The following is a 27,776-nucleotide window of genomic DNA, read 5'->3' on the forward strand; positions in this document are numbered from 1 at the left end:
GTTATGGTTACGGTTTATTTATCACACAAGATCAGATGTATTATTTAATTATTTCCTGATATGTAAAACCATTGTGGATAATATCTTCTAAATTACATATCCACTTTCAGAAATGTGTTCATCAAAGTGAGACACTTGACCACCTGTATTTGTATAGTGAGGATCCATTCCCTGGATCTCCCTTTTTGTGTATGCCAGTGAGACCCTAAAAGAAACTCATCAGAAGGGGCCTGTTTTGCAGAGCTGTCACAATTGGGATAGGGAGAAGGAAAATATATAGTGTGTACTGTTCTTTGTGAGAATTCTAATTTAAGGAGCGTGTGCTGAGTTGGATCTTTATGTGGTGTCCAAAAAGTAAGCTCTAAAAAGCAGCATGGAAAACTAGCACACCAAGCACCAAACATTTTGTAAACTAGTATGCTGAGTTGTACACATCTGAAGATACCCAAGTACACTTATAGCCAACTAGGTAACATTTGTTTTTATAGCAAAAAATGTATTCTCTTTTAGTTTTGATTTAAATCCCAAAACCATTTATAGTACAGCAGTTATAATCTTGCTTCTATGCATGAAAGTATCAAAAATAAATTATAAAATATGCCCACAAAATCATGTACTATAGGAACAAGCAATGAAGAAAGCTGCTATGAGCTTCAGAGATAAATCTGCAATCAGAAGCGGCTAGTTAGTGCTGGTGACATCATCATCAGCCTAAATTTTGCACCAGCACTCAGGCACCCACGCATGTTTGCAATTATTACACACTCTTATTGTACTTGGTCTGCGCTTGCACCTCCCTTTCCTCTCCAAGCGTTAGAAGGTGCAAATACCAAAATCTGTATATGGACATATGTGAGTTTTTTTTTTGTACACACAGTACAGAGTTATAGACTTTACACTAAGCAAATGGGTGTACGCCCAACATGGCTTGCAGGTGAAGTCTGAAGTGAAGGATTCTGGGACCCCCCCACTACCCTCTGGCTGCGATAGGTGGACTGAAAAGTTGGTCATTCTGAAATGATTGGGCTGTTTTGCCCTGTATGGAGGCACAAGTTTTTATTTTGTTCATTCAATATTGACAGGAGTGCCATGCTATTTTACTGGTGTATTAACATTTTAACGTTTCAAAATACCAGGTATAGAAGAACTCCGGCACTTAGTCAGAAAATGGGGAAAAGGTATTATAAATGAATAAAAATGTATACATTCAAAAACTAACACACATATTCAAACAGAATAAAATAATATAGACAAAATAAACAACCACACTCCGGCTAGTTCATAGGTCCTATTGCTTACCCGTACAAAACCTGAACACAGAAAAAGAAAGAAAACAACTGCGCTGTGTAGATTGATCATTAATTCAAGTATAAATTACATTAAACCATCCTATGTGTAAATATAATACAGAAAAAAGGGTCTCTAAATAAAAAGCAGTAATTTAATTTACATAACAAATACAAAACACATACTATGAAATAGGACACATAAAAAAAAGTGTGTGCAAACAAGCAAAGAGAAAAAGGCTCCAGGCAAAGTTCCGGCAATATATCCAATTCAGTCCAACTTTTGTCTCTATTATATTTGCACATAGGATAGATTAATGCCATTTATACTTGAATTAGTGATCAATCTTCACAGCGCAGTTCTTTTCTTTATTTTAATGTTTCAACACCAATTATTAGTTTTACGGAATGACAAATATAGCTACATTGGCGGAATGACCCCAGTTTAGCACAATGGGTCCTTATGGGGTTATGACTGCAATGCTTTAAGTTCAATTTCCCAGTATTCATTGTAACATGAAGGTGATCTTATGACCTATTTTTTTTCTGCAGAAATGCAACTTGCTTAAAAAGGGCTCCGTTATTCTCGCAGACAATATCATTTGTCCAGGAGCTCCAGATTTCCTTGAACATGTTCGTACATCTGGCAGATACGACTGCACAAATTATCTTTCAATGTTGGAGTACATGAATGAGAAAGATGCACTTGAAAAAGCTGTATTCAGGGGATAAATATGATATGATCTTTTAACACTCCTGTCATTTTTACTTTGTGAAAATATTTGGGTTTTGTTGGCTGATTAAACTCCTTTTCTTTTGCTAACTTTTCAAACATATATAAAATTATGTTTAATTGGCTTGAATAAAAAAAGTACAAGTATCCTTATGGGTCAGTATGGAAAGCATGTGTCGTGCACTCTAGACAAATTGAAAACTATTGAATTTCATTTCATTTACTTGACATCATCAATAATTGCACAAATAAAATTGTTTCTGCTTATGTATGTTTGTTTACTTATACAGAGCCTCAGATGAAAGAGTTAAATCATGCATCAGTTTAATGTATACTGTAATGCGTAGCTTCCAACATAAGCCATTTCAGCATATAGTGTTCTCACAATTTTCCCACATATATTTTCTATTCAGACTTAAATTATTGAATGTTTAAGGGGCAGTTTCAAAATATGAGAAGTGCTGAGCTCTATGTTATTCACTCCCCATCGTCTCCTACCACCGCTTCTCTCTTTTTTTTTTTTTTTCCATCAATATTTTTATTACATTTTTCCAAAGGTATATGGTGTACAGAAAAAAAAAAAAGAGGAGGGGAAAGGAAATACAGACATAGGGAAAAACACATAGGGAATCCCTGCACAGGGGGAGAAGGATCACTAAATTAAAATGAGGCACACAGTATTAACAGTATACATTTTAAAATGGAAAAATGTAGCAAGGCATCTCAGCCTACATTTTGGCATTCTGGAGGTGTCTCAACCATAAATGGACTAACAGGGGATGCGGGCTGATCAACTGGCAGGGGGGGTTCTATAAGAGCCGCTGGAGAGTGAGCTGCTGGGAAACCAGAAATATCCTGAGGAGACCCAGGGCCGTCCGTAATGTACACGTGCCACCTAAACCACTTCATGATGGGAGCTGATGCAGATGAGGCATAGGGTGTGTCTGTTGTTTCCATCTCAAAGCTGTACTGTATCTTTGAGATGATACGAGCAGTGGTAAGGGGAGCCTGAGACTTCCAATTTTGTGCTATTGCTGCTCTAGCAGCAATCAAAATGTGACCCAATATGTAGTGATCGTGCTTTGGAATAGAAGTCGGGTAGATGTGGAGGAGAGCTAAAGCTGGGTCTGGAGCAACAGGAGTCTGTCTTCAAGACTGAAGAAATCAAAGCAAACACCCCACTCCACAACGGCTGGATCACTGGACATAACCAGAATACATGGAAGATATCTGCTGTTTGGGCACATTGACGCCAGCACAATTTTGATTGGCTTGGCCAGAACCTGTGTAACCGTTCCGGGGTAAGGTATAACCGGTTGAGGAGTTAAACCTGCATCTGGGTATGGTTAATGCATTTAGACATACGGTAGGAAGTTACATAAATTCTTTCCCTTTGTCGCTCAGTGAGCACTAAATTCACATCCGTCTCCCACTGGGTTTGTGCAGATGTTTTAGTTGGGAGGGATCAGGGAATAAATGTAATGGTCCCAGAATGTTATTCCGCCTCTCCCGCTACCCTTCGTCAATCTATCAATGACAGGTGTTGGGAGTGAAATAAGAGCGTAGGGGGTCCTAGAGACAGTTCTGACCCAGTGACTGATTTGCAAGTACCTATATGTCTCTGAGGATGGCAAGCTATAACGAGCTTGGAGCTGAGAAAAGGGAAGAAAAAGGCTTTGGGCAAATAAATCCGACATGGAGGAAATCCCTCTAGCTTTCCAAGCAGCAAGATTTAGATCTGGAATGAGCTGACCCACTGCCTGGAGAGAGAGATTACGAGCCGGGAGTACAAAGTTTGGATGCAACCCAATAACTCTATCCCACACCTGCATGACATACGAAATGGACCGTAGCCTGCATACAACAGATGGACGGACCGGCCTGGGTGTCCAAAGAAGGTAGTTGGGGCACAAGGCTCTCTCCAAGTCCACCCATGGCTTAGAGGTGGCGGGAGCACCCAATCCCGCAGATGGCTCAATATGCAAGCCTCTTGATAACTAGATAGGTTAGGGAGCATCAGTCCCCCACGTTGTTTAGATAGGGCCATGCATTTATGGGAGAGGAGAGGGCGTTTCTACCGCCACACATAGGACATCATTAACGTATGGAAGCGGGCTATCAAGCGCCTAGGTACAATATAGGGAATAGCACGAAAAATATACATCAGTTTGGGTAATAACATCATATTAAAAACAGCTATGCGACCCAGCCAGGAGACCTCGAAGTTAAGCCAATTCTTAGCTAGGGGGAAAAATGACAAAAAATTGGAGTGAAGTTAGTTTCAAATACTGTAGACAGGGTAGGGGGAATATAGATGCCCAGATACGGCAAAGAATCCTTTACCCAACCGCTTCTCTGTTTTAACCTGCAAAACCCCAGCTTCAGTAGTTGCCACGCTGCGACTTTCTCATGTTATCACACTGCTAGACTGAAGAAGATGTACAGTGGCAGAATGACACTTTTTGGGTAGGCCCAATAAAGTGCTTCACCTTGGCAAATTCTTGTGAAGGGACAGCTTATTCAGCCCATATTATTGTGATTGAAGTAGGTAAAAATGGGAACACAATTCAGTATTCATTAAATGTAAAGACAGTTGTTGTCAGCCCTTATCCTTAACACTGCATATTTGTCACGGGCACTAGGAGTCTTTGCCCAGGATATCACCAGATGATGGACTTACCAGAGTAATGTAGCTGGTACTATGGTTCTCTGCTAGCAGGGTGACAACGGAACAGGAGAAACAGCAGATGGTGAGAGAATGCTCAAGGAAAGTCTATGACTAGCAGCAACTTGTAATGAGTAGATAAATGTACACGAGGAACCAGATGGACAAGTAAACGTGAGGAGAGTCAGTGGTCTGCGTATAGCAAGTTGTACCACTGCTATAGTGAGGAGGAATGTCCAGGAGTAGTGAGGAGGTAGTGAGAGTCAGCGGTCTGCATATAGCAAGTTGTACCGCTGTCTATAGTGAAGGAATGGATTCCAGGTGCAGATAGGTAACGGGGAAGTCAGTGGTCTGCGTATAGCAAGTTGTACCACTGCTTATGTGAGAGGATACTTGAAACTGGTGTCACAGGGAAACAGGAGTCAGTGGTCTGCGTCAGCAAGTTGTACCACTGCTATATATATGTGAGGAGGGACACGAGGAGATGAATGTAAAGCAGAGTATACACGGGGCACACAGAACTTGATCCCACGATGATATCCACAATACAACAATAACTGACAAGCGCTGTTTGAAGTATACAAAGTCACAATAGCTATCCAGGTAATAGGAAACAAAGTCAATGGTAACAATAGCTACAGTGAATAGGAGACTCCGGAGAAGAACACAACTCAGTCCAGATGGATATGCAATACAAAAGCAAAGTCAATGGAAAGTATGCATACCGCGGTTCAGGAGAGCAGGCTGTCAGAGAGACGTGCAGGGATACCTGAACGGCTGAAGGCCGGCAGGAGGAGAGACCACTGGAGGGTGGAAGCGGTCATCAGGTTGGTGCAGCGCACGGCAGGTAATCCAGAATCAACGAAGCAATACTCAGGAAGCAGTAGTAAGTGAAACTGGAAACATGATGAACACGGGAGAGTTGAGGCTGTCTGGAATCCAGCAGTAGTGGTGGAGGCAGCGGAGAGAAGGCACGCTGAACACGGGAGAGTAGAGACGGTCTGGAACCCTGTAGAAGTAACGGAGGCAGCGGAGAGCAGACACGCTGAACACAGGAGAGTTGAGACGAACTGGAGTCTGGTAGTAGTAGCAGAGAAGAATCAGCTGAGTGCAGGCATGATGAACACAGGAGAGTTGAAGTGGTCTGGAAACCACAATAGCAGTAAACAGGAATCAGCTGGAGCTGAATACACGAGGAAACACAGGAACACCTTCAGAGGCTCATGAGGAATGAGACTCCAAGATCAGGCAACCAGGTAATGATCACAGGTGGTTTAAATAGGGAGGATTGCCTGATCATCCAATCAATTAAAAGCAACAGGTACTGAAGGTTTGATAAGGGCTGCACATGCGCAGACCCTCAGGATGGCGGACGGCCACGGTTCCTGAACACAGGAGAAATGGCACTCACAGTCCGGTGAGTGACAATATTTGTGTGTATCTAGCAAAATGAAAACATGAAGTTTTAACTCATATTTTGATCAAAACATTTAAGCCTGCATCCCAGAGTCAAGGGCACCTCATTTCTTGCAGGTCCTACACTGACCTATATGCTTTATACACCATTAAAATTCAGTTAAAATCAGATGCACTCACCTCCCAGGTATAGAGCTTACATCTAGCAAGGGCTGGCTTTTGAGCCACACCCAAATGAGCCTTAAATAGGCTTGATGGACAGCTCCTAAGACAACATAAGGCAATAATTTGAGAGAACATCAGAAAAGAAATAAGCCTGCTCTCAGTATATCCCATGTTATATATGGTACCAGCTGCGTGGCAATATAAATGCCCATATATGTATAACAAACAAAAAGACAGTTGTCAGCGCTTATCCTTAACACTGCATATCTGTGTGTATCTAGCAAAATGAAAACATGAGGTATTGTTCATATTTTTATAAAAACATTTAAGCCTGCATCCCAGAGTCAAGGGCCTCATTGTACACAGGGATAGGTCAGTGATGCTTGGATGCAGGCTTAAATGTTTTAATCAAAATATGAACCAATCCATTAGTGTTAAGGATAATTGATACTTTAAGAAATAGATTACATGTAACAGACGCAGGGTGATTAAGCATTGACATCACAAGAGAAGCGAGTCGCGGGACAGAGGAAGAGAGAGGTGAGGAAATTGGTCATGGAGAGCAGGTTAGGTGGATGGCTGGTAGGCTTTGAGGAAGAGATGAGTTTTAAGTGCCCGTATGAAAGTGCACAAATTAGAGGATAGTCTGGTGGAAGGTCGTTCCAGTGGATTCTGGAGTGGGATCGGGTGATCAGAGTGGAGGAGAGGCGACTGTCATTGACCGATCGCAGGGAACGGGATGGGTTGTTAGTAGAGAGGAGGTTGGAGATGTAAGGGGCAGTGGAGTGAGAGAGGGCCTTGGAGGTGAGGGTGAGGAGTTTGAAAAAGGAATCTGTAGGGAAAGGGGAGTCAGTGTAAGCAAGGTAGAGAGGGGAGGCAGAAGAGGAGCGGCAGGAGAGGAAGAGGAGTCTTACAGCAGCGCCAAGTATAGACCTAATGGGGCGAGATGGGAGAGGGGGAGGCCGATGAGAATTCAGTAATCAAGACGAGAAATGATGACTGCATGGATAATGGTTTTAGTGGCATCCTGAGATAGGAAGGGCCGGATACAGACGATGTTGTGGAGTTCGAAGCGACAGGATTGGGCAAGAGGTTGAATGTGGGGGCAAAGAAGAGGGAGAAATCACGGGTGATGCCCAGGCAACAGAGTTGGGGAACAGATGAGATGGTGATATAGTAACTAGATGGTAACTATATTTGATATGAATAATAACTTAGTATATACTATATAGAATAGCATTTTTTTCTAATGGTAAGTTATAATATTAATATAAGATCAGATATTCTCTGAGTCCTCACACTAATCAACAGACTGTGAAGACCTGGAAACTGGTTGATACTTAGAGACATACATGACTAATTTGTACAGCTGATCATATTCTAAGTGGATAGTTATAAATGCTAAAGATATGAAAGGTGTGTCACAAAATTGAATTGTATGAAGGAGATTATCTAAATTATAAAAATATTATTGTTTTAATTTCTAAAAAGGGATCAAAATTATTTGAATAATAACAGAAAATTAGATTGAAATTGTAACAATAAATGAAAAAGTCAATACATGACATTGCAGTATTAATGGCCAACTTTTACTTCACATTTTATTTACTTTTCACACATTATCACTTTATCACTAATTTTGTTTTTAAACATTTCACTGGTTTTATGGATTAGGGATCCTAAATAAATGATATATCAATATTAAGACAATAGTCCATAAAGATTTCAAGTTTATATTATAGTATGAAAAACATCCATGAGTGACCCATGCAATTATACACCTTGTTCTCCTTTATTATTATTTTTTTAAAACAATTATATAATGAACAAACAGCTATGAATTAACATAGTACATGATCATGCAAAAGAAAAAGATATACATGAGAACAAAAAAAAAAGATAGTCTGGGTGCTCTATTATTATGTGTCAGCAAATACATAAGTAGGAGAATTTTGTGCACAATATAGCTATATTCACCTGCCAATGACAAGACATCTCCTGTAGGCGAGCCCCTAGCCTGTGTAACAAGTGTACTTCAGGATGTCACAATTAACACTTTCCAAGTCTCCATTTTCAAAGTATGCAGTAACCTATGAGGGGAGGGTTCTGACTCCCAAAAAAAACTAATTGGAAATCAATGAAAGCAAGGTGTGCTCCTTTATATAAATGAAATGTTGAATACAATAAATTGAGAAAGTGTAGCCTGGACAATTAAGACCACTAAACAAAGATAGTCCGGCACTCATAAACGAACAATATATAAATCACTATATACATGAGAACAGTAAGTGAATAGTGTTATCAGGAATAAGGTCACCTATAAAAAGACATACAAAAACAATTCAGTATAAGGTATGACATTGACAAGCGAGGAAGACAGAGAGTGGACCGATAGGAGACATAGGGTAAAGGACCCTGTCAGTGAGACGTTACATTCTAAAGTAAAGGGCAATAGAAGCAAATGGATACACTATGGGGTGGGATCAGTAAGATGTTGAGACCTACGGGTTGCATATAGTGTTCTGAAACAGAATGATATATATGGTAAATGTGGGAGTAGGGGGCTGGATTTGTCAATATATTAACAATACAAAAAAAATAAAAAAAAAGATGATTGTCAGGGATAAGCCCCTCTCTAGCTACTCCCTGATTTAATATCTTATCATATATTCCAACAGTCATACAATATATCACCTCTATTTTGTCAGGAAACCGCTCCCGAACTCCTTTATCTGTCATAAACCGCCCTCTGCACACTTGTGACTTGGAAGCTTACTGTAGGGGATCACACAGGATTCCAGCCTAAACCTCACACTCACCTCTCTCTAAGGCTACAGATTATGCTGGTCCATTTCCCAACACAGACGCACGCTTCACACCTCTCCGCCAACTGCCACCAACTACGTATAAGGCCCATAGCAAACCTATGACTCCAACTGCACACACTCTGTACTCTGGTAGCTAAACAGTTAACCCTTCACACTCTGGTTTCTAAAGAGTTGATCCAGCCAAGCAATCTGTCTCTTCTAAACAGGCAATGGATTCGTTTAGAACAATAAGGACAGAACTATTAAATTGTTAGATTTAATATACAAAAGGTACAATGCTTACAGATAATAATAAAAAAAAAATTAGATAAAGTTTTGACATACAAATAAAAAATTGCTAACAGTTATTAAAACAAATGGGACGAAAGTACAGAGCATCACTTACATATAATAATATGTATTGCTGGGGTAGGCAGAAAAGATGGACAGTCTTTCAATTAGATTGATCCCCAAGAAGCTGACAATTTGCCCCTTCCCAACACAGTTTTTTTTAAACAAAATGAAATGGGACAGCCTTCACAGGGGCAGTGTTAATGCTAATAAGGGTGCAGGGATGTCCCCTGGGTGTCACTATAGTTTGCTCACAAATATTCCAAAAGTGTTGACCTTTGGTAACTCTCCATAGATATATCCCAGAGACATAACTCCCCCTTCAATAAACCGGTCATAATCCCCTACACATTTAAATACCAAACGTGATGGAATTATAACAATGTGACATACCTTTTCCAAAAACATGTGATTATAGCTTTTCCCTGATACTGCTAGTACCTGTAATTCACAACTCTGGTCTGATTTCTGCTCCTCAGTATGGAGTGGCGCACAGATTTCCCAAAATATAAAATTTGAGGACATTGTCACGGGCACTAGGAGTCTTTACCCAGGGATCACCAGGTGGTAGGCTTACCAGAGCAATGTAGATGGTAATAGGGTACTCTGGTAGCTGGGTGATCACGGAACAGGAAACAGCAGACGATGAGATGCTCAGGAAAGTCTATGACTAGCAGCACTGGTAATATGGAGATAATAGTACACGAGGAACTGTAGGACAAGGACACGTGAAGGTAGTCAGTGGTCTGCGATAGCAAGTTGTACCACTGCTATAGTGAGGAGGAATGTCCAACAGAAACGAGGAGGTGATGAGAGTCAGCGGTCTGCGGATAGCAAGTTGTACCGCTGTCTGAGTGAAGGAATGGAATCCAAGTGGAGGTATCCGGGGAGTCAGTGGTCTGCGATAGCAAGTTGTACCACTGCTATGTGAGAGGATACTGGAACAGGTGATACTGGAAACAGGGATCAGTGGTCTGCTACTAGCAAGTTGTACCACTGAATATATATGTGAGGAGGTGCATGGGGAGAGACTGCAACACAGGATATACACAGGCACCTTATATACGATCCACAGTAACATGCACAATATATATATAAATGACTGAACAGGTCTGCAAATATAGGAAGTCTCTTGAAGTAGTCCAGCACAAGTTAACACAGTCAATGATGGCAATAGACTCAGCGGATAGCAGACTCCAGAGGAGAACCAACACAGTCCAGCAAGATATGCAATACACCAGCACAGTCAATGAGAAGTATGCATACCGTGGTTCAGAAGCAGGCAGTCAGATAGGAGTGCAGGGATACCTGAGCGGCAGGAGGCCGGCTGGATGAGAAGTCCCAGGATACCTGAGGCAGCGGTCAGTAGGTGCAGCGCACAGATAAGTAGACCAACAGGAACACGAATCCACAGGAATCAATAACACGTGGAACTGGACTCACGCAGGACCCAGGAGAGTGGAGATGATCCAGCAGAGGAGTAGTAGATGAGATATAAATCCAATGCAGACAGGAGGGTAGACCTGCGGGACACGTGAAGGCGTGGAGAGCGGATCAGCAGTAGATGGATGATAGCGCGGTCAGCAGCAGCAGGGCTCTGCGGTACACGGAGGTAACCAGTAGCAACCAATAGTTGTCAGTAGCGATGGAACACGGGAGAGCAGAGTAGACCAGGAGCTGTTGATCACGGAGAGTAGCAAATGGCAATGAGAGCAGCAGTCTCGAGGAAACACAGAAGAGCTGAGAAGAGACTGCAGTGCACAGGAGCAGCGGATAGGAATCAGCTAACTTGTCACGATGATGAACACAGGCGAGTTGTAGGCTGGAGGCTGTAGTGCACGGAAGCAGCGGGTAGACATCAGCTAACAATCCCGATGATGAACACAGGCGAGTTGTAGGCTGGAGGCTGTAGTGCACGGAAGCAGCGGATAGACAACAGCTAACAGTCACGATAATGAACACAGGCGAGTTGCAGGCTGAAGGCTTGTAGTGCACGGAGGCAGCGGATAGGAATCAGCTCACGGACTTGATGAGGAACAGGTGAGTGGATGTAAAGTAACGGTTGGAGTGCACAGAGGCAGCGGGTAGGAACCAGCAAACAGTCACAGTGAAATATAATAGCGATGATGTGGATTAGAGGACTGAAGTGCACGGAGGCAGCGGATAGGAATCAGCAAACAGTCACAATGATAAGTAATAGCGTTGAAGTGGTTTGGAAGACTGTAGTGCACGGAGGCAGCGGATAGGAATCAGCTAACAGTCACGATGATACAGTTGATGGTAGAAGTGGTGTGGGAACCACAGTAGTAGAAGTGGTTTGGAAACCACAGAGGTAGAAGTGGTTTGGAAACCACAGGAATCAGCAGCGCTGAAAACACGAGGAATACAGGAACACCTTCAGAGACTCATAGGGAATGAGACTCCAAGATCAGGCCACGTGGTGTTGACCACAGGTGCTTAATATAGGGAGTGTTGCCTGATCTGCCAATTGAGTTAAAGGGACATACACAGAAGTATAGGAAAGGGCTGCGCATGCGCAGACCCTCAGGATGGAGGACGACCACGGTTCCTAAATGTCCGGGAAGAGGCACTCACGGTACGGTGAGTGACAGTACCCCCCCTTTTAAAGGTGGGCACAGAACGCCTGGAACCGGGCTTGTCCGGATTTTTGGAGTAGAACTTCTTCAAAAGGGCAGGAGCATTAAGATCTTCAGCTTTGATCCAAGAGCGCTCCTCAGGACCAAAGCCCTTCCAATGAACGAGGAAACGGAGGACTCCTCGCGAAATTTTTGCATCCAATACCTCAGTAATCTCGAAATCCTCCTCCTGATGAACTTGAACTGGCTGCGGAGCTGAGGGAGGAGTTGAGAAACGGTTGATGATAAGAGGTTTGAGTAAAGACACATGGAAGGCATTGGAAATCCGAAGATTCTTAGGAAGAAGAAGTTTCACACATACTGGATTGATTACTTGAATGATCCTATATGGACCAATAAAACGAGGGGCGAATTTCATAGATGGAACCTTCAAACGAATGTTTTTAGTAGATAACCAGACACGATCTCCAATTTTTAGTGGTGGAATAGCCCGCCTCTTCTTATCTGCGAAAGATTTATATTTGATAGATGTCTTTTTTAAACAGGTTTTGACCTGAGACCAGATATTTTTAAAGGTCTGACAAGCAATCTCCACCGCAGGAACTTGGGTGGGCGGGAGGGCAGGAAATTCCGGAAAAGACGGATGGTGACCGTAGACCACAAAAAATGGAGTTTTGGATGATGACTCGTGATACATGTTGTTATGGGCGAATTCAGCCCAAGGGAGCAACTCTACCCAGTTGTCTTGATTGGCTGATGAGAACATCCTTATAAAAGTCTCAAGATCTTGATTGACACGTTCAGTTTGTCCGTTAGATTGCGGATGGTAAGAAGATGAGAGTGCTAATCGTATGCCCAAGGTTTTACAAAGGGCTCGCCAGAATCTGGAAACGAATTGTACTCCTCTATCCGACACAATCTCAGACGGACATCCATGGATACGGAAGATCTCTTTAATGAAATGTTCAGCCAGAATGGACGAGGAAGGCAAACCAGCCAGAGGAATGAAATGAGCCATCTTCGAAAATCTGTCCACCACCACCCAAATAGTGTTATGATTCTTACTAGGTGGTAAGTCAGTAACGAAATCCATACTAATATGGGTCCACGGTTTGGACGGAATGGGTAGTGGTCGCAGCAACCCTGCTGGAGTTCTGCGGGAGGATTTAAACTGGGAACATAGCTCACAGGAAGCAATGAACTCTTTGACGTCTCTCCTCATTGAAGGCCACCAGTAACTTCGAGAGAGAATCTCAAAGGTCTTGTGTTCACCGGCGTGCCCAGAAAAACGAGAGGCATGGAACCACGAAAGGATTTTCCTCCTTAGAGTAGGAGGCACGAGGGTCTTCCCAAATGGTAGCGTTTTGGTGGATGAAGCAGCCAGTGAGATACATTTGGGGTCTAGAATGGTATGGTTGGAAACCTCTTCTATATCAGAGGACGTCATAAAAGCTCTAGATAAAGCGTCAGCTTTTTTGTTCTTGGCAGCTGGTTTGAAGGTTATTATTAATTCAAAACGGGAAAAGAAAAGAGACCATCTTGCTTGACGAGGGTTCAAGCATTGGGCAGACTGGAGATATGACAAGTTCTTATGATCTGTGAAGATCGTCACCGGATGGCGAGCTCCTTCCAATAAGTATCTCCATTCCTCTAATGCAGCTTTGATAGCCAGTAACTCCTTGTCCCCGATAGTATAATTCTTCTCTGCGGGCAGGAGACCCCGAGAATAGAAGGCACAAGGATGAAATTTTTGCTGTTCCGAGCGTTGGGAGAGAATAGCTCCTAAGCCCACATTAGAGGCATCTACTTCCAGGAAGAAGGGGAGTGTCACATCAGGCTGTCGAAGGATTGGAGCCGAAGAGAAGGACTCTTTTAGTATTTGAAAGGCTTGAAGAGCCTCAGGTGACCATTGCTTAGGATTAGCCCCCTTCCTAGTCAAGGCCACAATAGGAGATGCAATGGAAGAAAAGTCTTGAATGAAGCGTCTATAGTAATTGGCAAAACCTAAAAAACGCTGGATGGCACGAAGAGTAGTTGGCTGGGGCCAATGTAGTACAGCATTCACCTTGTCGGGATCCATCTTCAGGCCAACTCCGGAAACTATATACCCCAAGAATGGAATCTGGGGTAATTCAAATGAACATTTTTCTAATTTACAGAACAATGAATTTTTCCGTAGCCTGGAAAGGACTTCTGCCACATGTTGGTGGTGAGAAGGCAGGTCCTGTGAAAAGATCAATATGTCGTCCAGGTAGACGACGACACATACATATAATAAGTCCCGGAAGATCTCATTAATGAAACCTTGAAAAACAGCGGGGGCATTACACAGCCCGAAAGGCATTACCAGATATTCGTAATGCCCGTCTCTGGTGTTAAACGCTGTCTTCCATTCGTCACCGGAACGGATTCTGATTAAATTGTAGGCACCACGAAGATCCAACTTAGTAAAGATACGGGCTCCCTTGATGCGATCGAATAGTTCAGTGATCAGCGGAATGGGGTACCGATTCTTGATAGTAATGGCATTGAGTCCACGAAAATCTATGCAAGGGCGTAAAGATCCATCCTTCTTTTTAACGAAGAAGAACCCAGCTCCAGCGGGAGAGGTGGAAGGTCGAATAAACCCACGCTGGAGGTTCTCCTGTATATACTCAGATGTAGCTTGAGTTTCAGGTAACGAGAGTGGATAGACCCGGCCCCTGGGGGGAGTCTTGCCAGGTAGATGGTCGATCGGACAATCCCAAGAACGATGAGGAGGAAGACGTTCAGACTGAGCTTTATCAAAAACATCAGTAAATGAAGCATATTGAGGAGGGAGTCCCGGTGAGGTAGATGAGATGGAAGATTGCTGTACTTTGAGAGGAATGACTTGGGAAAGGCAACGATGGTGACATTCAGACCCCCAAGACGTGACTTGAGGGGTGCGCCAGTCAATCTGGGGAGAGTGACACTGAAGCCATGGAAGGCCTAAGACAATTGGACTTGTCGTAACAGGAAGGATTAAAAACGATATTTCTTCATGATGCAGGGCACCAATCTGAAGGGTTACTGGAGACGTACTCTGAGTGATGAGTCCGTTGATGAGACGTGATCCATCTATAGCCGTCACAGTAATGGGTGTTTTTAAGGTAATCACAGGTAAAGACCATTGATTTACTAATGATTTGGAAATAAAATTTCCTGCTGCTCCGGAATCAATCAATGCCTGTGACTCAAAGGTTTTGGTAGCACAGGAAATCGTAACGTCAAAGGCGCAGACTTTAGATTTCATGGAAGATGGAGAGGACTCCAGGGACCCTAACTTCACCTCTCCAGAACTAGTTAGGGCCTGGCATTTCCCGATCTCTTAGGGCAAAAGCTGAGCATATGAGTGGAATCAGCACAATAGATACAGAGTCTATTCTTTACTCTTCGTTTCCTCTCCTCTGCAGATAATTTGGAACGTCCTATCTCTATGGGAATCACAGAGGGTGAAACTGGACGAAATTGAGGGTTAGAACGAAGAGGTGCTTTAGCAGAAGTTGTTTTCTCAGCCTCTCTTTCACGAAATCTCATATCAACACGATGGCAAAGAGAGATCAGATCTTCAAGTGACGAAGGAAGCTCCTGGGTAGTCAGTGCATCTTTAATTTTATCGGAGAGCCCCTGCCAGAAGGCGGCAACTAGAGCTTCAGTGTTCCACTGAAGTTCAGAGGCTAAGATCCTAAATTGAATGACGTACTGTCCTACAGTATGAGATCCTTGTCGCAGACGGAGGATGCTGGAAGCAGCGGAGGTCACACGACCTGGTTCATCGAACACACTTCGAAATGTAGCAATGAATTTGGCACTATCTTGCAATATTGGGTCGTTTCTTTCCCACAGAGGGGAGGCCCAAGCCAGGGCTTGTCCAGAAAACAAAGAGATAAGATAGGCCACTCTGGAACGATGGGTAGAAAAATTTTGAGGTTGGAGCTCAAAATGGACTGAACATTGATTAAGGAAACCCCTACAAGTTTTGGGGTCCCCATCGTACTTTGACGGAGTAGGCAGGTGAAGCGTAGAAGCTGTAGACACCTGGGATGGCACTGGGGAAACGGAGGAAAGCACAGGGGCCTCAGTAGTAGCTGTCACTGTCTGTCCAGATGTTCCTTGGGAGGTTAACGATTGATAACACTGAAGTAACAGCTGTTGGCGGGCATCCTGTTGTTCTACACGGCTGACCAGATGCTGCAGCATCTCTTTGGCTGTAGGTTCCGTATCTGGGTCTGTCATGGCCTGATCTTACTGTCACGGGCACTAGGAGTCTTTACCCAGGGATCACCAGGTGGTAGGCTTACCAGAGCAATGTAGATGGTAATAGGGTACTCTGGTAGCTGGGTGATCACGGAACAGGAAACAGCAGACGATGAGATGCTCAGGAAAGTCTATGACTAGCAGCACTGGTAATATGGAGATAATAGTACACGAGGAACTGTAGGACAAGGACACGTGAAGGTAGTCAGTGGTCTGCGATAGCAAGTTGTACCACTGCTATAGTGAGGAGGAATGTCCAACAGAAACGAGGAGGTGATGAGAGTCAGCGGTCTGCGGATAGCAAGTTGTACCGCTGTCTGAGTGAAGGAATGGAATCCAAGTGGAGGTATCCGGGGAGTCAGTGGTCTGCGATAGCAAGTTGTACCACTGCTATGTGAGAGGATACTGGAACAGGTGATACTGGAAACAGGGATCAGTGGTCTGCTACTAGCAAGTTGTACCACTGAATATATATGTGAGGAGGTGCACGGGGAGAGACTGCAACACAGGATATACACAGGCACCTTATATACGATCCACAGTAACATGCACAATATATATATAAATGACTGAACAGGTCTGCAAATATAGGAAGTCTCTTGAAGTAGTCCAGCACAAGTTAACACAGTCAATGATGGCAATAGACTCAGCGGATAGCAGACTCCAGAGGAGAACCAACACAGTCCAGCAAGATATGCAATACACCAGCACAGTCAATGAGAAGTATGCATACCGTGGTTCAGAAGCAGGCAGTCAGATAGGAGTGCAGGGATACCTGAGCGGCAGGAGGCCGGCTGGATGAGAAGTCCCAGGATACCTGAGGCAGCGGTCAGTAGGTGCAGCGCACAGATAAGTAGACCAACAGGAACACGAATCCACAGGAATCAATAACACGTGGAACTGGACTCACGCAGGACCCAGGAGAGTGGAGATGATCCAGCAGAGGAGTAGTAGATGAGATATAAATCCAATGCAGACAGGAGGGTAGACCTGCGGGACACGTGAAGGCGTGGAGAGCGGATCAGCAGTAGATGGATAATAGCGCGGTCAGCAGCAGCAGGGCTCTGCGGTACACGGAGGTAACCAGTAGCAACCAATAGTTGTCAGTAGCGATGGAACACGGGAGAGCAGAGTAGACCAGGAGCTGTTGATCACGGAGAGTAGCAAATGGCAATGAGAGCAGCAGTCTCGAGGAAACACAGAAGAGCTGAGAAGAGACTGCAGTGCACAGGAGCAGCGGATAGGAATCAGCTAACTTGTCACGATGATGAACACAGGCGAGTTGTAGGCTGGAGGCTGTAGTGCACGGAAGCAGCGGGTAGACATCAGCTAACAATCCCGATGATGAACACAGGCGAGTTGTAGGCTGGAGGCTGTAGTGCACGGAAGCAGCGGATAGACAACAGCTAACAGTCACGATAATGAACACAGGCGAGTTGCAGGCTGAAGGCTTGTAGTGCACGGAGGCAGCGGATAGGAATCAGCTCACGGACTTGATGAGGAACAGGTGAGTGGATGTAAAGTAACGGTTGGAGTGCACAGAGGCAGCGGGTAGGAACCAGCAAACAGTCACAGTGAAATATAATAGCGATGATGTGGATTAGAGGACTGAAGTGCACGGAGGCAGCGGATAGGAATCAGCAAACAGTCACAATGATAAGTAATAGCGTTGAAGTGGTTTGGAAGACTGTAGTGCACGGAGGCAGCGGATAGGAATCAGCTAACAGTCACGATGATACAGTTGATGGTAGAAGTGGTGTGGGAACCACAGTAGTAGAAGTGGTTTGGAAACCACAGAGGTAGAAGTGGTTTGGAAACCACAGGAATCAGCAGCGCTGAAAACACGAGGAATACAGGAACACCTTCAGAGACTCATAGGGAATGAGACTCCAAGATCAGGCCACGTGGTGTTGACCACAGGTGCTTAATATAGGGAGTGTTGCCTGATCTGCCAATTGAGTTAAAGGGACATACACAGAAGTATAGGAAAGGGCTGCGCATGCGCAGACCCTCAGGATGGAGGACGACCACGGTTCCTAAATGTCCGGGAAGAGGCACTCACGGTACGGTGAGTGACAGACATCTTCTTTAAAGTTCATATTTCTATATATCTGTATAGGCAGCCTTCAGATGCTGTCTTTGTCTGTAAGATTCTCACCTAGGCATATGGCTCTCTCTATTTTACACCTAGTGGTTCTTTTGTGTTTACATTACCTATTGAAAGGAAATCAATTAGGAAGTGGAATACAGGATCAAAACTCAACCTAATTACCTCCTACTGGGCTAATGATCAAATGTTGTAAAAAGGAATCAAACTATTATCACATTTAATAATCTATTTCATCCTATCATATTTATGCCCTCATCCTGATAATGATTGAGAGATATATATTTCCTTTATGTTGACAGTTTGAGGATATTACACTTAAGCATTTAAGACAGGAAAACAGTTCAAGAGTATTAATTAGTAAATAAATTAGTAGGCGGTGGTATATTGAGGGGGAAATACAGATAAAGGGATGTGAAGCAGGGAGTGTAAAGAATGTTGTAATTTGAACAATAAAAACATGGAAGGATAGTATGAGAAGGTATTCTTGATAGGGGGTAGTGATAATGTGACAAGGGAATAAGACAAAGAAGGATATTAAGTAGAGAGATCCATACTTCACAGGTTACATTGTCCAAGAGACATGAGCAGATATTGGAGATAACATCTGAATGTTAATTGTTTGTAGTTCTCACAAGTTATTCACTAGATGTTTAATTGTGTTTTTTTTTGAACTGTGAAGATTGTACGCTTTGTGAAAAAAAATCACTTAGTGCAGAAAATCACAAGTGTACTCACCTCTAGTAATTGCTAGAGTACAGCTTGTCAAATCCAGTCCACAAGAGCTATCAACACGTCATGTTTTCAGGATTTCTGTCTGTAGAAACAGGTGGGATAATTACTGACCTAGCCAAATAGATTAACTCACATGTGCATGATTAAAGGAATCCTGAAAACATGACCTGTTGGTAGCTCTTGAGGACTGGGTTTGGTCACCGTGGCCCTAAAGTGTCTCTGAGATATAGTAAGGCTCATGATTGAAATCAGACACACATGGTACTGAGATTTAGGCTGATAAACTCTTGTTATTGAAGAGTCATACAATTTGCATCACTGACCACAACTTTACCATGGGAATAACAATTGATTAACAATTGCAAGTGTGTCTTTAAAGCATATCACAATACAGAGATAAAAATTACAGATTTTGATTGTATTCAGATGTATCTAGCTAAGAACTAGAAGAACCCTTTTTGCGGGAACTTAAAAACTACATTTGGCATGTGGAAGCCACGGAGAAAATTAAATACCATTTCCATGATGGAGGGCATGTTTGGACTCTATAGGGCATATTCAATTAGCTTTTGGATTCGTGGTAACGCGCGTTGCCGCGAAAAGTGCGCGTTCTTGCGGGTATTACGGTACCGCATTAACGCAGATTTTTGTTCGCAACCCTATGGGCTGCGAGCGAAAATCCACGTTATTGCGGTACCGTGTATTACGTTTCGCGGCTGTTCCGGCGCGCTACCGCGAATCCAAAAGCTAATTGAATATGCCCCTATGACTATTAAAGGAAAGTCAAGCTTGAATGCACTCACTATAGTGTATATTCCCACTTTGTACTCACTCCCAGAACTGCTAACTGCTAAATCTCTGCCCTTTTCCTCTACAACTAACACCCTTCTCTTATTTATTTGTTTCTAAATGGACATTCTGTGCTCTGTCTATGCATGCAACTAAAAATACAACTGAATCTTTTTTCTGCAAGTACTTGGGACCCCACTTCCTCCTTTTCCCTTTTGGTCCCTGCCCCTCATCCCAGCTCCTACCTGTAGCCGGTTTTATTCTTCCATATCTTTAAAAACGGAGTCAAATTCAGAAATGTCAATTGTAAATGTATTGTACTTATGTGACCTCTGAATGTTCTGCCAATTACTCTTTAAAATACGTGGGTTTTTTTCTTGTATTGGTATGATCAAGTAAGTTAAAAATGTTATTTTTAAATAAAAAAGAGAAGAGCAAGGGGATGAGATATTAGTGAAACATATCTCATAAAATAAAAAAAAGTAAACAAGTTAAACTCCACTCATTGACTAAAAGTCCAGAGGTCATCCCTGAGATGGAGTTTTTAAACCTATCCCCTTCTAGGGAAGTGCTGCTAACATGCTCAATACCCGTAATAGTGAGACCCACTAGGTTATCCTGGTGTACCAAGGAAAAATGCCTAGAAACTGTCATAGTGCTGGCAGAACCCAGAAAAGAACCAATTGGCTGGATAGCTATCAGAGACACACCAAGCTCCTTAGTCTTCAGAGGAGTGGTTGTGAGGTACAAGCTGAAGTCAAAGAATTGTAGAAGATAGAATTGTGATGTACAGTCAAACAAAATAGGCTTTCAAAGCACTGAAGTGCTGATTAGAGAAATCAAGAGGTGTTTGTAGCTGTGAACAGTTTTCTGACAGCTGTCATCTGGAGTTAGTGGTGTGTATCCTCACAGAAACGCTATATATGTACTCAGATGATTAATAATGTTGTGTCTGTTTTCCATAAAACAACATTTCAGGATTCTGGCTGTTCTATCTATGTATTGCAGTTTACAAAATCACGTATACTACACATCAGAAATACTATTACTAATAAACCTGCAAATGGCGCAAGTAGACCTATAAGAATGCAAACAACCCAGAGGTCTATAGCATTGCCACTTAATTTGCCATTTCAATCTTCTGCAACTGCCTAGTACCCTCCAGACTACCGGGGCTAGCATCATGTTTTTTAGATTATTATTCCTCTTGAAAATTATATTTGGTTACTATTTTAATATGTCAATTCTTATGGATTATTCTTGTTATTTGTTTTATGATTTATTATTACATTTAGAAATAAGAGATGAAATTTTAGATTTATCTCTCTTTTTTCAGTTGAAGCAGAGATTGTCCATCTAAATGTTTGGCATACGTGAAAGTTTTCTGCAATGCTCAGGGCATACGATGTGCCCATGACCATCTCAAGTATCTGCAAATAAAACGCTGTCAAATAAAAATAACTATGTCAAATAAGAACGTCAAGTTATGTCTGTGAAATAAGACTAAAAGTGATAGAATTGAGAAGAATCTCATGTTGCCTGTCTGAGACCACTCATCAAAACATGTGTGAGATGTGAGGGCCTGCACATCAATTGTGAGAAATGCATAAGTAAGTTGTCAATTAATATCTCCTACAAAATTGAGAAAGAGCATGGTGTCTTGGATGTTGGACCTCAGAGAGGCAACATCACGCTGCAAAAAGCCATTAACAAGAAAAAAAAAAATATTGGGAACCTATTTCAGAAATAGTTGGATGTCCCAGAAGTGAGTGTATTACTTTGTGCATTTTAAGAAGGTAATAAAACAATTGGAGAAACTGGATATTTAACAAACTAAAAATGAAGCTCTTCTTTGTAAATCACTGCCTCTGGCAGGAAATGTTCCAGTAGACTACTAACTTCTGGTTTACAATTTGGTTGGTCATTCAGCAAAGTTTTGTAGAAATTCTTGTCACCCATCTTTGACATATTCTTCACGGTCCTGTATTAACACCCTTCTCCTTTTGTCTGCTGTTTTAATAATAGTCAAGTGATCTTCCTTCAATTCCCTCAAATCTGTCTTTTCAGACCTAGTGAGGTCGGTAAACAGTTACTAGAGGAATTCTTACTACACTTTCCTGAATTATCCATTGTAATTTTATAGAAACTGTCAATGGAAGAACTCCTAAGACTCACAGGATAGAATTCTAATTTGAGATTAAATTAAGATGGAGTCTCTTTGGAGAGGCTTTGATTACAATGAGTGGTTTAAATAAAAATAAAAAAATCAGCACATACCACTCAAGGCTCCTTTTTCGATATTCACACTGGATTTTAAATTACAGGACAATTATTCTTGCCTGTAAAAACAGGTGATGCTTCTAAACCTTCTTCTTTACATTTTTACTTGCAAATTAGTGTCCTTATGTACTTGTATAACTCTACAAATAAGTAAAAAAAGATTGGGGTTAGAGCTAAGGGAGAGATTTAAATACTTAATTAAAAGTCTAAACTGTGCAGATAAATTAAAAATCTCTTTATTGTTCAATTTATTCCTATTCTTCTTGGTATGTTTTCTGCCCACTCTTTTTAGACAATTAAAGGAAGAGTTCAAGCCTTGCAGCGCTAAATACAATATATAGAGATTGTTTAAGCCTCCAGTTAACTTTGATAAAGTCTCTAATGAGAGACGAATCATGTTAGGAGTAATTACAGAAAAAGCTTTCAGCAGAGGGAGTGGATTATATTTTTTGCAATAATCATCTTGACTTACAGGATCTGTGTGACCCAGAGGAATAGAAGAGAGATAAATTGCTAGACAGGCTGAAATTATTTCTGATTCTGCCATATTACTTTTTAATCAATTTTGTCTTTTTGGTTATTATTTATTTGAATTGTTTTAGCGCTTTGCTCTTGTACTTTTTGTAGATAAGGGGAAATTGGCAAATAAAAACTTCACAGAACAGCTGTTGTCTATATATATTTTGTATCTATATTATTTAGCACCTGAGTATTTTGTGTGTTTTTCTGAACAAAATTACAGTTTGAAAATATCCTTTAAGACCAGAGATGTATCACTATTTTGAAATGTCATTTGGTCTCTGTAAAGCTCTGCCCATTTTTCCCAATTACATTTTTAGACCTTTACTACAGCAATTGTTGGTACTGGTCTCTCTCAATATCCTGGAATGTCCAAAAACATTATCCCTGTTGTTCATTAACCTAGAAAATTTTCAATTTCCAAAATTATGAAGTAGGTAATAAAGACCTTGTAGCAGTCTAATTGGCTTTTGTAGAATGGAATCATTAGTTAGGGCAGTGGTTCCCAAACTGGATGCCTCAGTGATCTCACAACGGTGCCTCGGCCAGGGCCAGTCGTAAGCAAGGCAGGGAACTACTTGGTAATTATTTTGGCTTAGGAGTGCCTTGAAAAAATTATAGAGGCCCTAAGGGTGCCTTGAACTGGAAAAAGTTTGGGATCCACTGAGTTAGGGCAATGTACATCCTGTTATGGTATATACTGATCATTTAAAAACCTTATATCAAAGCTGACACTCTTAGTTGTTTTCTTTTTTGTATGACTACAAAGGTTCATTAAAAATCCTTCCCATTCCTGCTGATCAAATTACTGGTCTGAGTTCAGATATTTCCCCCAATTTCCACAAGACAGAGACACCATCTGACAAATCTCCTAAATTACTTTATGCTCCAGCAGTCTGTCAATCTTCTAAGAAAAACAGGACTCAAAAATTTCTGGAAAACCAGGTTTCCATAACACTGGTATATTCCAGTAGTTTAGTTGCCTACTTATAGAAGAGATATTATGGTGTATACTGATGCTTATGAGTTGTGCGCTAGAAATACATCTTCCCAAGCTACTCAGTTTGGTCTGTTTCAACCTTTGCCAAACCCTAAAGAACGCTGCTGTCATAAACCATATTTGGATATGGATAAGCTCTTGAAGACAAAAAATTCTGACTCCAAACTCCAAACTCTTGTCATCTCCGCTCTACAGCTCTCTTTCATTTTACACCTATTCTGGAAGTGGGAGGAAAAAAAAAAAAGCTTGCTTTTGCACTGTGTGTTTACAGTAAATGGGGCGAAGGACCCTTTCCCAAATCTCCTACATACTGAAAGACAGCGTCATTTCAAAATCTGATGTTTTGTTTCATGCTTGTTTCATGTTTGCTGTGTATTTGACAGTATAATATGCACTTATGCATTTGTCATGCTACTGTGTATGAGAAAGAAGTCTCCTACAATGGCCTATTGACAAGCAAACCATAACTATTAGACCAGCCTGAAAGTGTGTGATAAGATGTCTTAACCTTCAAATCATAATACCAGAGTTAACTTGGGCTTATCCTGGATCTCTTGTTCACCTCACCAGGTAAGTGCAAAAGTGCACACTGCGGTTTCCTATATGATAGCTCTGAGTAAAAACACCGGTTTTACTAATTCTGCTAGAGTCAGACATCCTCATTCCTGGTAAAGAACAAAAGGACATATGAGATGGTGATTGTGAAGATTATGTAGTATATCTAGTGACTGATTGTTATTTTCTGTTGAATTCATGTATGACAATGTGAATATTTTATGTAACCTTGTAATGTCATCTCAACCTGTGCTTTGCTAAATGACAGGAGTTTGAACATATGCAAGTGTGTTACGACTCTGCCTATATTTTGTATGTAGCAGCAGTACCTCAAATCCACTAGGATTTGCTGCTGTTCTGCCGCTGAACTGTACACCATGCCTGTAGGAGTTAATCTCCTTGCCTAATTAGAACTGCACCTGTCTCACAGCTTCAAATACCTGTCTCAATCTGTGCTTTGTGCAGTTCATCGTTTATCCCTGGCTGCTGCTTGTTTCTCCCTGTTCCAGTGATTGTTCTACTGCTGCTTGATCTCCCGTTGTGACCTCTGCCTGATTACCGATTTATGCCTATTCGCTTGTGACCCTGAACTCTGCCTGGATACTGCTTGAACTCTTGTTGCACCTGACCTCTGACTGATTACCGGTTTATGCTTGTTTCCTTGTGGCCATGAACTCTCCCCTGTTTTCGCTCCGTCTCCCCTACTGCATTGCCATAGCAATGCAGCAGGGAAGATGGAGCAAGAGAGCTCCTATATACTAACACCTCCCTCACTTAGCAACGTCTCTTGTCACAAGGAAAAGCAATTTAACATTATCAAACATTACATTTTTCAATAAAGTCTCTTTTTCCTGTAACAGGAAATCAAGGGTTAATAAACAATGCAAGTCATCAATTTTTGGAATTCTTTGATTTTAGTCCAATGTCTTTTCTCAAGATTGACTCACATGATTCACGTCATATGTGACACCTGGTTGAGTCTCAATACTTGCAAGCATTAAGCTTCCAACAGCATTTCTGTAAGGGATTTTACACATTTCCTCTACCCCTTTACTGTTTGTTGGTGGCATTGCCTTTGTCATTCTTAAGCTTTTATCCACAGGTGTATTAGCCGGTTTTGTGTCAAACATCCCATACTTGGTAAGTATATTTTTGATGTATGCCTGTTGATCAACTCTAACAGTTCCATCATTCAAATTCTGCACAATTCTCATGCCTAACAGCTTGTTTACAGGACCTAGATCTTTTAATTTCTGTTTCAACAGGTGATTGGTACTGGTGATGTGTCAGTCTTGGCCTGCTAGCAACAGATCATCAACGTACACAACTACGAATAATATCTTTTCCTTTATGGTTTTGTGATACAAGCAATAATCTGTCTCTGACCTATTAAAGTCCATGTCTAGAAGTACAGCATCAAGTTTTATGTACCAACCTCGACCACTTTGTTTAAGACCATAAAGTGACTTCTTTAGGAGGCAGACTTTACCTTCTTGGTAGACACCTTCGTTGTAGTGTTCAGTTGGCTCCATGTAATCTCCTCTAACAATTCTCCATTCAAAAATGCAGAGTCAAAGTCAAGCTGATACAACAATAAATCATGGATAGTGGAGATGGCAATCACTAACCTCAGGGTGCTGTATCTAGCAACATGCGAGAAGATCTCTCCATAGTCGATCCCGGAATTTTGTGTGTAGCCCGTATCAAAAAGACGGGCTTTATAGCGTGCGATGGTACCGTCCGCATTCACTTTCTTACAAAAGATCCACTTGTTCCTGATCGTTTTGCGGTTACTTGGCCTGTCAACTACAGTCCATCTAGGATTGTCATCCAGAGCTTTTAACTCTGTATTAATAGCCGCTTTCCACTGTTCCCAGTTGTTTCTTGATTTTGCCTCTACAATGTTTTGCGGTTCACAAAAGGCTAGATTAGTGAACTCCTCACTATATCTCCTAGGGGGAATACCTTTGTTACTCCTCATAGAACTTCTGTTTTCCAATTGGATATCCGCAATTACATTTTCTGTCTCAGACACGCTTTCTACTGCTTGAACATCCAGTGTCACACTCTTTTCTTGTGGTTGCTATTCCACTACTCCACTAGGTGGTGTTTTCGTGAAACACCACATCTCTTGATTTAATAAGACATTTGTTGTTAATGTCCCAAAATCTGTACCCTTTACTCTGTTGGCAGTACCAGAGTATGATACACTCCACTGACTTGGAATCTAACTTATGTTGCTTTTCTTTAGGAATATGTGCATACTACGCCTTACAGCTGAATACACAGAGATGGTTGACACTTGGCTTTTTACTGGACCATTACTTCAGTGGCGTTTTACCTTTTACAGCTACTGCGGGCGCTCGGTTTTTAAAGGTAGACTGCAGCGGACACTGCTTCCGCCCCAAAACCTTTTCTCCAGACTTAGGGCATTCAACATAGTCCGTGTTCGTTCAACAATTGTTCTGTTTGCTCGTTCACTCACACTGTTCTGCCGCGTAGGCAATTGTTAGTTAGTGCTGTATGCCATATTTTCTTAAGAATTCAGCTAAAGCCCTGTTGTCATATTCTCCGCCATTGTTGGATCTCAAGGCTTTCAGTTTCAGACCTGTTATTTGTTTTGGTCTGACAGGACGCGCCCCCCTCCCCCCCCCCACTTACTGTTTCCTCACCAGACAACAGGGGATGATGCTGTGGTTGCCATAGCATCGCAGCAGGGGAGACAAGCGCTCCTATATACTAACTTTTTTAGAACAGATTATATATTAAGATGATATAATGTGAAATGTACCTTTTGTGAGTACACAATATCTACTTGCAGAGACCAGAAATAATGTAAACCTACATGCTGGGGCGTCAGGTGGTTCCATGCTGTTACGTGTCTATGTGTGAGACAAACTCCACCACTTCTGCCAGATAATCAGCTTAATAATATTGGATTAATATAGAGAACACAGGTATTCCTTCTCCCTAACCCTGCCTAAAAGCAAAGGTGGCATATTGATCGATCAGAAGGGGGCAAAGAAGCATCTAGAGGTGTCTGCCAAGCTGGACAGGTTTGTGAGGCCTACCTCTATTCAGCCAGACACCACCACCACCATCTTGCCAGCATGTGCACTGATAATGGCATGATGAACTTGGCTCCTTAAGCCGAGCCAAAGTTAGAGGATTTACTGTTAATATATAATTGCAAGGCTGACTAATAAAGTAAAGCAGGTCCAGGAGAACTTGTCACTTATTAGACAGGCCATACAAACCCTGAGAAGTCACGCCACAGAAGTGGAAAATAGGGTAATTATCCCAGAGGATAAAAATCATAAGCTGACGCATCAATTCAGTTAAAATGAACATCTTGCCTAGATTACTATATCTTTATCAAGCCTTACCAATACGCATTCCCCCATACGTTTTCCAATTTTTACAGCACTACACATCGCAATTTATATGGGGGAAAAAACGCCCAAGAGTCCGCCTTCTCGTCCTGCAGAGGTCG

General features: G+C 42.0%; 2 protein-coding genes across 4 annotated transcripts in view; one reads left to right on the top strand and one right to left on the bottom strand.

Annotated features, from left to right (window-relative positions):
• The window catches only part of LOC142161243 (catechol O-methyltransferase-like), a 71,705-nt gene extending 69,419 nt beyond the window's left edge, over window positions 1–2,286 (top strand). For all 3 annotated transcript variants that reach the window (XM_075216708.1, XM_075216717.1, XM_075216699.1), the window contains one exon: window positions 1,839–2,286. In XM_075216708.1, coding sequence (XP_075072809.1) covers window positions 1,839–2,018 — 180 coding nt within the window. In that variant the 3' untranslated portion in view covers window positions 2,019–2,286. The remainder of the gene's footprint in view (window positions 1–1,838) is intronic.
• The window catches only part of ARVCF (ARVCF delta catenin family member), an 803,654-nt gene that overhangs the window by 143,975 nt on the left and 631,903 nt on the right, over window positions 1–27,776 (bottom strand). The gene's annotated exons all lie outside the window — the stretch shown is intronic.

The sequence above is a fragment of the Mixophyes fleayi genome, chromosome 1, assembly GCF_038048845.1.
Source record: "Mixophyes fleayi isolate aMixFle1 chromosome 1, aMixFle1.hap1, whole genome shotgun sequence".
In the NCBI taxonomy this organism is placed as follows: Eukaryota; Metazoa; Chordata; class Amphibia; order Anura; family Limnodynastidae; genus Mixophyes; species Mixophyes fleayi.